The sequence below is a fragment of the Salvelinus fontinalis genome, chromosome 13 (assembly GCF_029448725.1).
Source record: "Salvelinus fontinalis isolate EN_2023a chromosome 13, ASM2944872v1, whole genome shotgun sequence".
NCBI lineage: Eukaryota > Metazoa > Chordata > Actinopteri > Salmoniformes > Salmonidae > Salvelinus > Salvelinus fontinalis.
Window position 1 is genome coordinate 8,740,097 of NC_074677.1, and position 12,627 is coordinate 8,752,723.

Consider the following 12,627-nt stretch of genomic DNA (forward strand, 5'->3'; position numbering starts at 1 on the left):
ATGGTTCAGTCTGCTTTCCACCAGACACAGGGAGATGAATTCACCTTTCAGCACAAGGCCAAATCTATACTGGAGTTGCTTACCAAGAAGACAGTGAATGTTCCTGAGGGGCCAAGTTACAGATTTGACTTAAATCTACTTGAAAACATATGGCAAGACCTGAGAATGGTTGTCAAGCAATGAGAGCTTGAAGAATTTTGAAAATAATAATGGGCAAATGTTGCACAATCAGGTGTGGAAAGCTCTTAGAGACCTACCCAGAAAGACTCACAGCTGTAATCGCTGCCAAAGGTGTTTTTACAGAGTATTGACTCAGGAGTGTGAATACTTACGTAAATAAGATATTTCTATATTTCATTTTCAATAAATTTGCAAACATACAGTACTAGTCAAAAGTTTGGACACACCTACTCACTTCAAGGTCTTTTTTAATTTTTTACTATTTTCTACATTGTAGAATAATAGTGAAGACATCAACACTACGAAGTAACCAAAAAAGTGTTAAACAAATCAAAATATATTTTATATTTGAGATTCTTCAATGTAGCCACCCTTTGCCTTGATGACAGCTTTGCACACTCTTGGCATTTTCTCAACCAGCTTCATGAGGTAGTCACTTGGAATGCGTTTAATTTAACAGGTGTGCCTTGTTCAAAGTTAATTTGTAGAATGTATCTCTCTTCTTAATGCGTTTGAGCCAATCAGTTGTGTTGTGACAAGTTAGGTGTGGTTTGGTAGCCCTATTTGGTAAAAGACCAAGTCCACAATAAGGCAAGAACAGCTCAAATAAGCAAAGAGGAATGACAGTCCATCATTACATTAAGACATGGAGGTCAGTAAATGCGGAAAATTTTAAGAACTTTGAACATTTCTTCAAGTGCAGTTGCAAAAACCGTCAAGCGCTATGATGAAACTTGCTCTCATGAGGACCTCCACAGGAAAGGAAAACCCAGAATTACCTCTGCTACAGAAGATAAGTTCATTGGAGTTTACTGCACCTCAGATTGCTGCCCAAATAAATGTTTCACAGAGTTCAAGTATCAGACACATCTCAACATCAACTGTTCAGAGGATACTGCGTGAATCAGGCCTTCGTGGTCGAATTGCTGCAAAGAAACCACTACTGAAGGACACCAATAATAATAAGAGACTTGCTTGGGCCAAGAAACACGAGCAATGGACATTAGACTGGTGGAAATCTGTCCTTTGGTCTGATGAGCCCAAATTTGAGATTTCTGGTTCCAACCGCCGTATCTTTGTGAGTAGGTGAACGGATGATTTCCGCATGTGTCACGTTCCTGACCTGTTTTCTGTTGGTTTTTATGTGTGTGATGGTCAGGGCGTGAGTTTTGGGTGGGCAGTCTATGTTTTCCGTTTCCATGTTGGTTTTGGGTTGCCTGGTATGGCTCTTGATTAGAGGCAGGTGTTTTGCGTTTTCCTCTAATTGAGAGTCATATTAAGGTAGGGTGTTCTCACTGTTTGTTTGTGGGTGATTGTCACTGTGTCTGTGTTTGTTGCACCACACGGTACTGTCTCGGTCGTTCCTGTGTATGTGTTCCTCGTTTCATGTAAGTTCATAGTTTAGGTCTGTCTAGTTCGTTTTGTTGTTTTGTAAAATTATTCAAGTGTTCTTCGTGTGTTTAGTTTCGTCTTGTTAAATAAAGTTCATTATGTATTCACAACCCCCTGCGCCTTGGTCAACTCACTCACCGAAAGAGAGCCGTTACAGCATGTGTGGTTCCCACCGTGAAGCATGGAGGAAGAGTTGTGATGGTGCTTTGCTGGTGACACTGTCAGTGATTTATTTAGAATTCAAGAGACACTTAACCAGCATGGCTACCACATCATTCTGCAGTGATACACCATCCCATCTGGTTTGCCCTTAGTGGGACTAAAATATGTTTTTCAATATTACAATGTCTCAAAACACACCTCCAGGCTGTGTAAGGGCTATTTGACCAAGCATGAGAGTGATGGAGTGCTGCATCAGATTACCTGGCCTCCACAATCACCAGACCTCAACCCAATTGAGATGGTTTAGGATGAGTCGGACAGCAGAGTGAAGGAAAAGCAGCCTACAAGCTCAGCTTATGTCGGAACTCCTTCAAGACTGTTGGAAAAGCATTCCTCATGAAGATAGTTGAGAGAATGCCAAGAGTGTGCACAGCTGTCACGAAGGCAAAGGGTGGCTACTTTTAAGAATCAAAAATCAAAAATATATTTTTATGTATTTGTTTAACATATTTGTTTTGTTTGTTTTAACATTTGTTTAATATATTTGTTTAACACCGTTTTGGTTACTACATGATTCCATATGTGTTATTTCATAGTTTTCATGTCTTCACTATTATTCTACAATGTAGAAAATAGTAAAAATAAAGAAAAAACACGGAATGAGTAGGTTTGTCCAAACGTTTGACTGGTACTGTATCTAAAAACATGTTTTCAATTTGTCATTATGGGGTTTTGTGTGTAGATCTGCGTTTCTTAAAGTATGGGTTGCGACGTGACCTGTTAATGGTGGGTCGCGACGTAAATGTATAATTATTTAATTAATTACTGGAATTGACTTGGCCAAGCGCAACTGCAGCTCTCGGTTCATTGCGCTCTCTGTTTAGCAGTGGTCTCGCTCAGTTTGGCAGCTGCTCGAGTGGGAGTGGGAGAGGTAGAGGGAGATGCCCGTGTGCTTCGCAGTTTACCGGATCTTTTTCCTGCAGTTTTCTTGAAGATCACTCCACGACCCACAAGCTGCAGCGCTGTCTTTCAAGCCACTGACTTGTTATCCCCACTCGCCATCACTCACTGCTGCAATGAAATGGACTCATGCTAGCCACAAGTTCTGACTGAGCTCAATCGTAATGAAACGCAAATACAGTGATTACTTTTTGTCTCTTTCATACAAACTTTGAGATATAACGAGGAGCGCCCACTGTGTTTTGTGTGGGGAAGTGCTTAGTAATGAGTCTCTCAAAACGAACAAATCAATACAACGACACGTTCTGACCAAACAACATGACGGTAAACCCAGGGAGTTATTTCAGAACAGGGCAGAATGTTTCAGGAAACTGCTTAGAAAGTGGAAAAGTAAGTCAACTAGCAAGGCATTGTTGTCATTTTATAACAGGTGATGATAAGCATAAATAAGGGAGTACTATGTCTCATAGTAGTAGATGTGAGTTTCTCTTTCAAACAATCCGCTGGACTTGTAACGTTACACAGCTAATAGCTAACGTTAGCCAAAGCAAGGTAACTAGCTCCTGATAGTGCAACCGTAAGAAACAGTACAGATGAAGATGAAAAATTATCAGGCCTACTGTACAGTTTACTGTATTAATTATTGTTGGAAACAAGTCTAGCTTGGAACTGTTCCTGTTAAAATACAAGTAATATTTTTTTATTCTGAACTGGAATAAACTGATTCAAGCAAGATGCTTTTTGAGGCAAACACTTACTTACACAGTTCTGGGTTGCTCATCTGCTGTCACACCCTGGCCTTAGTTATCTTAGTTTTCTTTATTATTTTAGTTAGGTCAGGGTGTGACATGGGGGATGTATGTGTTTTGTATTGTCTAGGGTTTTCGTATGTTTATGGGGCAGTGTTCAGTCGAGGTGTTTGTATGTCTATGGTTGCCTAGATTGGTTCTCAATTAGAGACAACTGTCTATCGTTGTCTCTGATTGGGAGACATATTTAGGCAGCCATAGTCATTAGGTAGTTTGTGGGTGATTGTTTATGTCTTTACGTTAGTTGCTTGTGTCTGCACTTTCGTTATATAGCTTCACGGTCGTTTGTTGTTTTTGTATAGTTTGTCAGTGTTCGTATCGTGTTCGTCTTCGTTAAATAAAGAAGATGTATTGTTATCACGCTGCGCCTTGGTCCTCCTCTCTTCCACAATACGACGATCGTGACAGAATCACCCACCGAAATTGGAGCGTGAAAGGAGGGAACAGCGCTTTGTGGAGGAATGGACCCGGGAAAAGGATGAGTGGAGAACAACCTGGGAAGAGATAGACAGGTGGGCGATCGATCCAGAGAAAGTGCCGGAGCCCGCCTGGGATTCGCTGGAGCAGTGCGAGGAGGGTTACAGGATAATGGAGTTGGAGAAAGGAGCACGACGGCGTGGTAGGAAGCCCTCTGGGAAATGCCAAAAGTTTATTGGGGAGGGGCACATGGGGAGTGTGGCGAGTTCAGATAGGAGACCTGCGTCAACTTCCCGTGCTTACCGTGAGGAGCCGAAGAAGGAACCAGAGCCAGTCGGGCTGATATTGGAGGTGAGCAATGGGAATGATACAGAGACTGTAAAGGATTTAATGGGGAGTTTGGAGGAGAGTGAAATGAGGGAGCTGCTGTGTTGGTGCTTGAGGCACAACATCCACCCGACAGAGCGTGTGCGGGATGTGATGTTACCTGAGTCAGCTCTCCATACTCGTCCTGAGGTGCGTGCTAACCGGCTGGGAATGACAGTGCCAGTCCCATGAACCAGGCCTCCTGTGCGCCTCCCTAGTCCTGCACCTCCTGCAGCAGCCCCACGTACTAGCTCTCCTGTGGCAGCCCCTCGTACCAGTCCTCCGGTTCCGGTACCACGCACCAGGCCTATAGTGCACCTCGACAGTCCAATACGCCCTGTTCCGCCTCCCCGCACTAGCCCTGAGATGCGTGTCCCCAGCCCGGTACCACCAGTTCCGGCACCACGCACCAGGCCTACTGTGCGCCTCAGCCGGCCAGAGTCTGCCGTCTGCCCAGCGCCGTCTGCGCTGTCCGTCTGCCCAGCGCTGTCTGAGCTACCCGTCTGCCCAGCGCCGCCTGCGCTGCCCGTCTGCCCAGCGCTGTCTGAGTCTGCCATCTGCCCAGCGCCATTTGCGCTGTCCGCCTGCCCAGCGCCGTCTGAGCTACCCGTCTGCCCAGCGCCGCCTGCGCTGCCCGTCTGCCAAGCGCCATCTGAGCTGTCCGTCTGCCCAGCGCCGCCTGCGCTGCCCATCTGCCCAGCGCCGTCTGAACCGCCCGTCTGTCCGGAGAAGTCAAAGCCGCCCGTCTGTCCTGAGCCACTAGAGCCGTACGTCAGTCAGGAGCCGCTACAGCCGTCCGTCAGTCAGGAGCCACCAGAGCCGCCCGCCAGTCAGGAGCTGCCAGTGCCGCCCGCCAGCCAGGACCTGCCAGAGCCGCCAGTCAGCCAGGACCTGCCAGAGCCGCCAGGACCTGCCAGAGCCGCCAGTCAGCCAGGACCTGCCAGAGCATCCAGTCAGCCAGGACCTGCCAGATTCGTCAGTCAGCCAGGAACTGCCAGAGTCGTCAGTCAGCCAGAACCTGCCAGAGTCGTCAGTCAGCCAGGACCTGCCAGAGTCGTCAGTCAGCCAGGACCTGCAAGAGTCGTCAGTCAGCCAGAACCTGCCAGAGTCGTCAGTCAGCCAGGACCTGCCAGAGTCGTCAGCCAGTCAGGAGCTGCCAGAGCTGCCTGCCAGTCATGAGCTGCCTGCCAGTCATGAGCTGCCTTCCAGTCATGAGCTGCCCTCCAGTCATGAGCTGCCCTCCAGTCATGAGCTGCCCTTCAGTCCGGAGCTACCCCTCAGTCCGGAGCTGCCCCTCAGTCCCCTCAGTCCGGAGCTGCCCTTCAGTCCGGAGCTGCCCCTCAGTCCGGAGCTGCCCCTCAGTCCGGAGCTGCCCCTCAGTCCGGAGCTGCCCCTCAGTCCGGAGCTGCCCCGCCGTCCAGTTGCGCCCTCTAGGATAGTCTTCAGTCCGGGACTCGCTGTAAGGGTCCTCGCTCCAGAGGCGCCACCAAAGCGGGTATTGACTATGGTGGAGTGGGGTCCACGTCCCGCACCCGAGCCGCCGCCGTGAGAAGGCCCACCCGGACCCTCCCCTTCTGTGTCAGGTTTTGCGGCCGGAGTCCGCACCTTTGGGGGGGGTGGGGGTAACTAACTGTACTGTCACACCCTGGCCTTAGTTATCTTTGTTTTCTTTATTATTTTAGTTAGGTCAGGGTGTGACATGGGGGATGTATGTGTTTTGTATTGTCTAGGGTTCTTGTATGTTTATGGGGCACTGTTCAGTCGAGGTGTTTGTATGTCTATGGTTGCCTAGATTGGTTCTCAATTAGAGACAACTGTCTATTGTTGTCTCTGATTGGGAGCCATATTTAGGCAGCCATAGTCATTAGGTAGTTTGTGGGTGATTGTTTATGTCTTTACGCTTGTGTCTGCACTTTCGTTATATAGCTTCACGGTCGTTTGTTGTTTTTGTACAGTTTGTCAGTGTTCGTTTCGTGTTCGTCTTTGTTAGATAAAGAAGATGTATTGGTATCACGCTGCGCCTTGGTCCTCCTCTCTTCCACAATACGACGATCGTGACATCTGCAGCAGGAAGCAGTCTCCTGCCTGACTGAGAAAGCAGTAGATATTCTGATCCTGTTTGGCACCACATACCTATGCCAGTCAGAGTTCTCAAGTACAGAAACAGTGTCAATGCTGACCATGACCTCAGTGTTGCACTGCCAAAAACTGAGCCCACCTCTCATTAGGACTGTGTGTATGTGTGTGTTTTCTGGTCTACATCTGTGTGATGTGATCAATTAGTTTATTCCAGTTGAGAATAAAAAATATGTATTTTAAGAGCAACAGCTCCAAACTTAGACTTTCTATCAACAATAATTTATACAGTAAAATGTACAGTAGGCCTGATCATTTTTTATCTGTACTGTTACTTAGCGTTGCACAACAAAAAGCCTGTGTGTGTGTGTGTGTGTTCTGTTATACATCTGTGTGATGTGATCAATCCGTGTATTCCAGTTCAGATTGAAATTATTTATTGTATTTTAACAGCAACAGTTCCAACCTAGACAGGTATGTAGGAGTGTTTTTAAAGGGGAGAAATAAACATCAAAATATATTTATGGGTATTTCATTTTTAGGCATAAGGGCAAAGAAATGTACCGATATGTACGTATAGTTGCATATTTTACTAAGTGGGTCCCAGGAAAAAACAGAATTTCTAATTTGGGTTCCAGGTGGAAAAAGTTCAAGATCCCATTGTGTAGATGGTTGAGGAAAAACATCCATTTTGATTTCAGGCTGTAACACAATAAAATGTGGAATAAGTCAAGGGGTATGAAAACCTTCTGAAGGGTTTGTATGTGTCTAACCTTCAAATCAATTATCCTAAAGGGTGACATATGCATGTTTATGACAGAATGCATACATTATTGCAGACTGTAGGACTCAAAATGCATAGTACTTTGAAAAAAGGAAATGAACTGCAAGTTGATTGGAGTAACAAACTAAACAAAGCAAAACCGAAAGACTCGTATTCCCCTTTAAAGGACGAGGTGATTCAAAGCCCCACCTGCTTCCCCCCCCTTTCAGACATGGATCCAACCCTTACCTATTGTGGTGTAGAAGACCTGGTCACAACAACGCTGCCCAGATAGCTGAGATCAATCAAAAACAAAGCAGGTAAGACTCCAGGAGCCATCAAGAACGACCAACTGCCCCTAATCAATAATGATGGAGACATTGCAACACATGAAAGCGGACAGATCCCTGCAACACGCTTCGCCCAACAAGCCTCCCTGGCAGTCAGACCCGGGATGTCCTGGGGGCAATGAAGGGGTGGGTGAGGGATGGGGTTGGGGTGGAAGGTTCAGGGAAGAGGCAGTCCATGCAGTCAGGTTACTAAGGACGAGGATGGACCCCCCTGTGCCTGCTGAGATGGACTCTCCCAAAAGCACCCTCTGCATGATAAATACGGAGTCCTAAAAGGCCTAAGAGTTAGACACAGTAATGGTGTTTGTTTTGTCTGAGAGTCAATTCGGATGCACATATGGGATTCCTCCTGTTGGGTGAAAGCAGGGTAAAGCATGACACACATGGAAAACCAGGGATCCTGTGGTGATGTCCCTCTGATTCCAGGCTTTTAGGGGCTTGTATCAAACAAACTGCACATTGCATTTGAAATGGTTTAGATAATAATAGCATTTTCTCCAAAGACTTACTGTAGCCCCGAAAGGTCTGTAAGGTAATCTGTGAAGCAAATCATTTATCTTGATAGGTCACAAAGGAGTTGATCCACCAAGTCCGAATTTAGAGGAAAATTAACAATCGGGATTTGTCAAAAGACAAGTTTGGTACAGTGCTTCACAGAGTCAATGGATGGATGTTTGAAAGTTGATGTCTGACATGAAAAGCAGCATTGATCGAGTTGAAAACGGCAGAACTCCCAAGCCCATAAAATAAATCTATACAGCAAAATTACATTGCAAGGAATAATGTAAGAGTCCCTAGTCAATTTATCATCATAAATTATATCCTTTGATTAAGTCATTTGTCAAGAAAAAAAGAAAAAAAATCTATTGATATTTCACTCTAAAAACTGACATTGGTATGTTGTCCAACCCAAATTTTCCTGACAAGTGCATTTAGCTTTTAAAAGTAGAACAAAAATTGTCTTCAATGTAATTGCGTTCAGAACTCAAGGCGCAACCTAACAAGTTAAAGCAATTGGTAATGGGGCAGATAACAAGTAAATCCCTCCCTGAAGGCCTAGTGCACCTACCCTGAAGCTGACAACTGGGGTGGAGAGGGCTCGGACGGAAGGACCTCCTCCTCAGTTCTCCTCTGGGATGGTATCTGCCCAATGGGATCACTTGGGATCTGCCCAAACATGTTGCTGCTTTCCATGGGGGGTGACTGGGACTGGGACGGGTAGCTTGTGGCGGAGGTGGCAAAGGCCATGTGGGAGCGGAAGCTGGGACTTGCCCTCTTGCTAACCTGACCATGGGCGGGAGAGGAAGAGGGAGACGACCTCCGGGAGAAGCTGGCTGAAGAGGGTGGAAGCAGGGTGATCTCGGACATCTCTGGAGGTATGGAGGGCTGGACGAAGCTGGGACGGGGACGCGGTCGCACTAGAATCTCTGGGGAGCCCTCGTGGGAACTAAGTGGACTCTGGGTGAGGGGCGAGAGGCGGGAAGGTTGGAGGACCATCATGCTAGGCTCCATCCTACGAGCCTGCCTGGGGCTGAGCCGGGGGGTGGGCTCGAACCACCGGGTGTCCAGGCTACTGAATGTGCTAGGGCTGCCCATGAGGACTGTTGGGTCGGGGTAAGGCAAAACTGGCACACCCATACCGTGGCTTTTGTGTCTTAACTTCCCTAGACTCTGTGCCTCTTGCATAGCTAAACGCTTTACTGGAAGGCCCTGAGGCTTGACCTTGCTGGGAGACTTGCCTGGACAGCTCTTTGGGGCCTCCAGCTGCAGAACACCGGGGTAGGAGGGCACCTGGAGAGAGGATGGCTGGAGAGCACCAAGGGGAAGAACATGGGGAGGAGGAAAGAAAGGTTCCCGGTGGAGATGCAAAGGGTGGTGGGGTGGGAAAATGAAGTGGGGCCTTTCCAGACTTGCAAAGGGGAAATCGGGTCTGTGCCAGATCTCCGGGGAGCGAGAGGAAGAGGTAAGCGTCAGGGGAAGGGGGAAGCTTGAGACGGCATAGTGATGAATATCTCCTTCCCCCATCTCCTCAGGGATGCGGTGGTGACCAAAGGGCCCTTCGGGATGGTAAGGTGGTGACGACATGACAGAGCTCAGAGGGCTGGTGTCTACCATGTAGAAAGGGGGTGGAGGGTCGGGTTCCCCAGGGCTGCCAAGGTACCCGTAGAAGTGACCGTGGCTGTGGGGGAAGGCTCTGTGGTGCAGGGAGTCTTGGATCTGCCCCGTGGCCTCGAGCCGACTGCTCTCCATGATGGTCATACCTTCCATGGGCCTCTGAAAGTGGGGGCTGTAGGCTGGTGGCTGCAGGTAAGACTCCTGGCTGGAGATGGGGGAGATTTGGTGAGGTCGAAGGGTTGCCATGACGGGGGGTATGGGCCCGGGATCATCGTTCTCCTCATCCGACTGGCGGAATTCGGGATAGCGGTCTGACTCTTCGACGAAGGGAAAGCCCTCAATTCGCCGGGGATTGACGGAAATCATCTCCATGTCGCTGGGGTCCATGACGAAGCGTCCGTCAGGGCCTCGGCTGATCAGCTCGATGGGCGTGGTTGCCTCCATTTCATACTTGGAGACGCTGTACTTTTTGCTCGTTATTGCTCGCTTGGTTTTCTTGTACAGGGAGAGTTCTTCCTTCTTCGCAGGACTCGGGGGGATCTTCTTCATGCTCATGCCATGCCCGTCCTCAGAACACTCTGATGGTTGTCCCATGGAACGCATGCTCTCCGGACTCACCTTACCAGAGGAGAACCTGAGAAACAATGGAAAGACAGAAGGCCAGTCAATGCCTGCTCACCTATCTCCTTTAACATGACTCAGCAAACAACCAAACCAAGCACCTCTGTCGATGCCTTTACTGCCAGGCAACATTTTAACTGGAAATTACGATGGAATAAATAAAATAAAGAGCCAAGCTCTGACTATAAGTGTTTCCTATTTAGGTAACAAAATAAATATTGTCATAATTGTTTATCTGAACTGGAAAGTCAGATTATGTGCTGTTCTAAGTTTAGTTTGAGCCTGAAGTTTAAATGGGGATTTCAGACACTGCTACGATGCGCCAATGATTTGATCTGACAAGGCAGGGATTGAATGTTTATCATTTGATTATGAATAGAGGGTGGAGATGGAGCGACCATGTGCAGCAGTAACTTTAGAGTTTTGGACTGGTCTCCTACGCAACATTATAAATAAATTGTTGAGTCATAGGTGCATGGTTGAGTCATAGGTGCCTGGTCTTGGTATGGAGTCAGATGACCCACTGAGTAAAGTATATTTTGTGTACAGGGTTAACAGTCTATGTTGTCTATTAACTTTCCATTTGCTCAACCGCATCACTTGAACAGCTCATCAGGAGACTGTGCTGATTATAAATCATGTCTGCCTGTTCGTTTCTGATTGAGTAATATTTTCATGGTTCAGTCATGGTAGTGTAATTGATGTGAAGTCAGTCACATTAATTAAGTGTCTCTCAGTGGAATAACAATGCTTAATGTGTGTGTTGTATCACCTGACATTTCCATTTACTTAGATTTTCATAAACCTCTGATAGTCATTGCCTCTGGTTGGCTCTAACATGCCCCCACCCCACCCACACATTCCCATTGCCCAGACACGGCCATCTTGATGACTCAGGTGACCATCTTTAGCAGAGTGGGCATCTGTCCCTTTTTCCCCTCCTTTTTTCTCGATAAGTCTTGTCATTACTCAACTTCCCTGGACCACATACTCTCGAGCCTTGTTCTCACTATATTTATATGTGGTGTTGACATGCATGTTATTTGTATTTCAAATTGTGATTTGAATTTAAGAATATTCTCTTAGAATACAGTACATTCTAAGGTCATCATTGTAGAAATTGGACTACGTGTTTGTTATTAGTTTTATGGGTTTTATTCATTAGGAAGAAATTTTAAAGTCCATTTAGTCAAGAGAGTATTTATGTTATACCAAGAAATGAGGAACAACAAGCATTTTCCAGAAAAGAAAAGAGAAAAATCTGGACGTTTTGATAATACTTTATTCAGAGTACCAAAATACAATGTAAGGCTGAGGCTTTTCAGTCTCTCTTTTTTGCTGAATCACTAAGGCCTAGCTGTGCTTGTGATGGCTGCGGTGGCAATGGAGGGGCTGAGTTTCTAAGGCAACTGACAGTCGAGGACCCGCATTGAAAAGCAATGACGTTCTCTTTCTCTGCTACGTATGAGGCACGTACGTTCTCTCTCTCTCTGCAGAAGGCACTGTCTGTCGTGGTGCAGGGTCTTCAAGTAGAGTGCGTGACACAGGCAAACACATCTGACTCCACTGGACGCAGAGCACAACTCACATTCAAGATGCTTCCAGCAAACTATTCAATATCTACTACTCATGTGGTTCATAATATCTAAAACTATATCAACAAGTTGAATACATAGAAATAGCTATTACAACCAATACTATACACATACATCAGTCTAGATAGAACTGTTGTTACAGCTATAAAATGTAACATGCTGGCTTGTATGTTTCTATAAAAATCACTTTTGAATATAGTATGACATTTGCTGAATGTGCCATTTTTCATGTTAAGATTGTCACCGCTCATATTATTATGAGACAAAGATGTATTAACACTGGTTATAGCATGAATTTTAGCAGTACAGCAGATGAGGACAATACACATATGTAAAAGTGAGAACCTCATAAGTGTTCTCCTGGTCATATAGATTCACTGGTTTGATTACAACGCTGTAAAATTACAGGTGGTCACAAATACAACATTATACTTCTAGTATGTTACTGTATGTACTGTATATACGGTGTCATGTGCTTTATACAGTAACAGGAGCACCATTTGGCACCAACACTGTATGCTTACCATTACACATACTCACTCTACTAAACGTAACACTAAACACTCTTGACTTTTCAAGGAATCCAACAGAATAGCTGAGAGGAAAATAGCAAAGCATAGAAAAGAGTAACTGCCAGGAGAAAATAACATTGTGTTGAATTAACTACGTATCACATGAAATCAATTCACAAAGAAAAAAAGAAAGCGTTTCTAGTTTAGGCAGGGTTAAGTCAAGCTTGGGTGTGCAGGGGCAGGTTCATCACAAAGAGATTCAGGGGCTGCTCGGCTGCAAACAATCTGGAAGGACACAAGGTATATTCA

The 12,627-nt window shown here is 46.2% G+C and overlaps 1 protein-coding gene across 6 annotated transcripts in view; it reads right to left on the reverse strand.

Moving 5' to 3' along the window:
• The window catches only part of LOC129868038 (protein turtle homolog B-like), a 193,598-nt gene that overhangs the window by 13,315 nt on the left and 167,656 nt on the right, over positions 1 to 12,627 (reverse strand). For 5 of the 6 annotated variants that reach the window (XM_055941607.1, XM_055941606.1, XM_055941611.1 and 2 more), the window contains one exon: positions 8,545 to 10,224. In XM_055941607.1, coding sequence (XP_055797582.1) covers positions 8,545 to 10,224 — 1,680 coding nt within the window. Of the gene's footprint in view, positions 1 to 7,374; positions 7,421 to 8,544; positions 10,225 to 12,627 lie in introns of all 6 variants that reach the window. The other variant, XM_055941612.1, reaches the window with a different exon arrangement.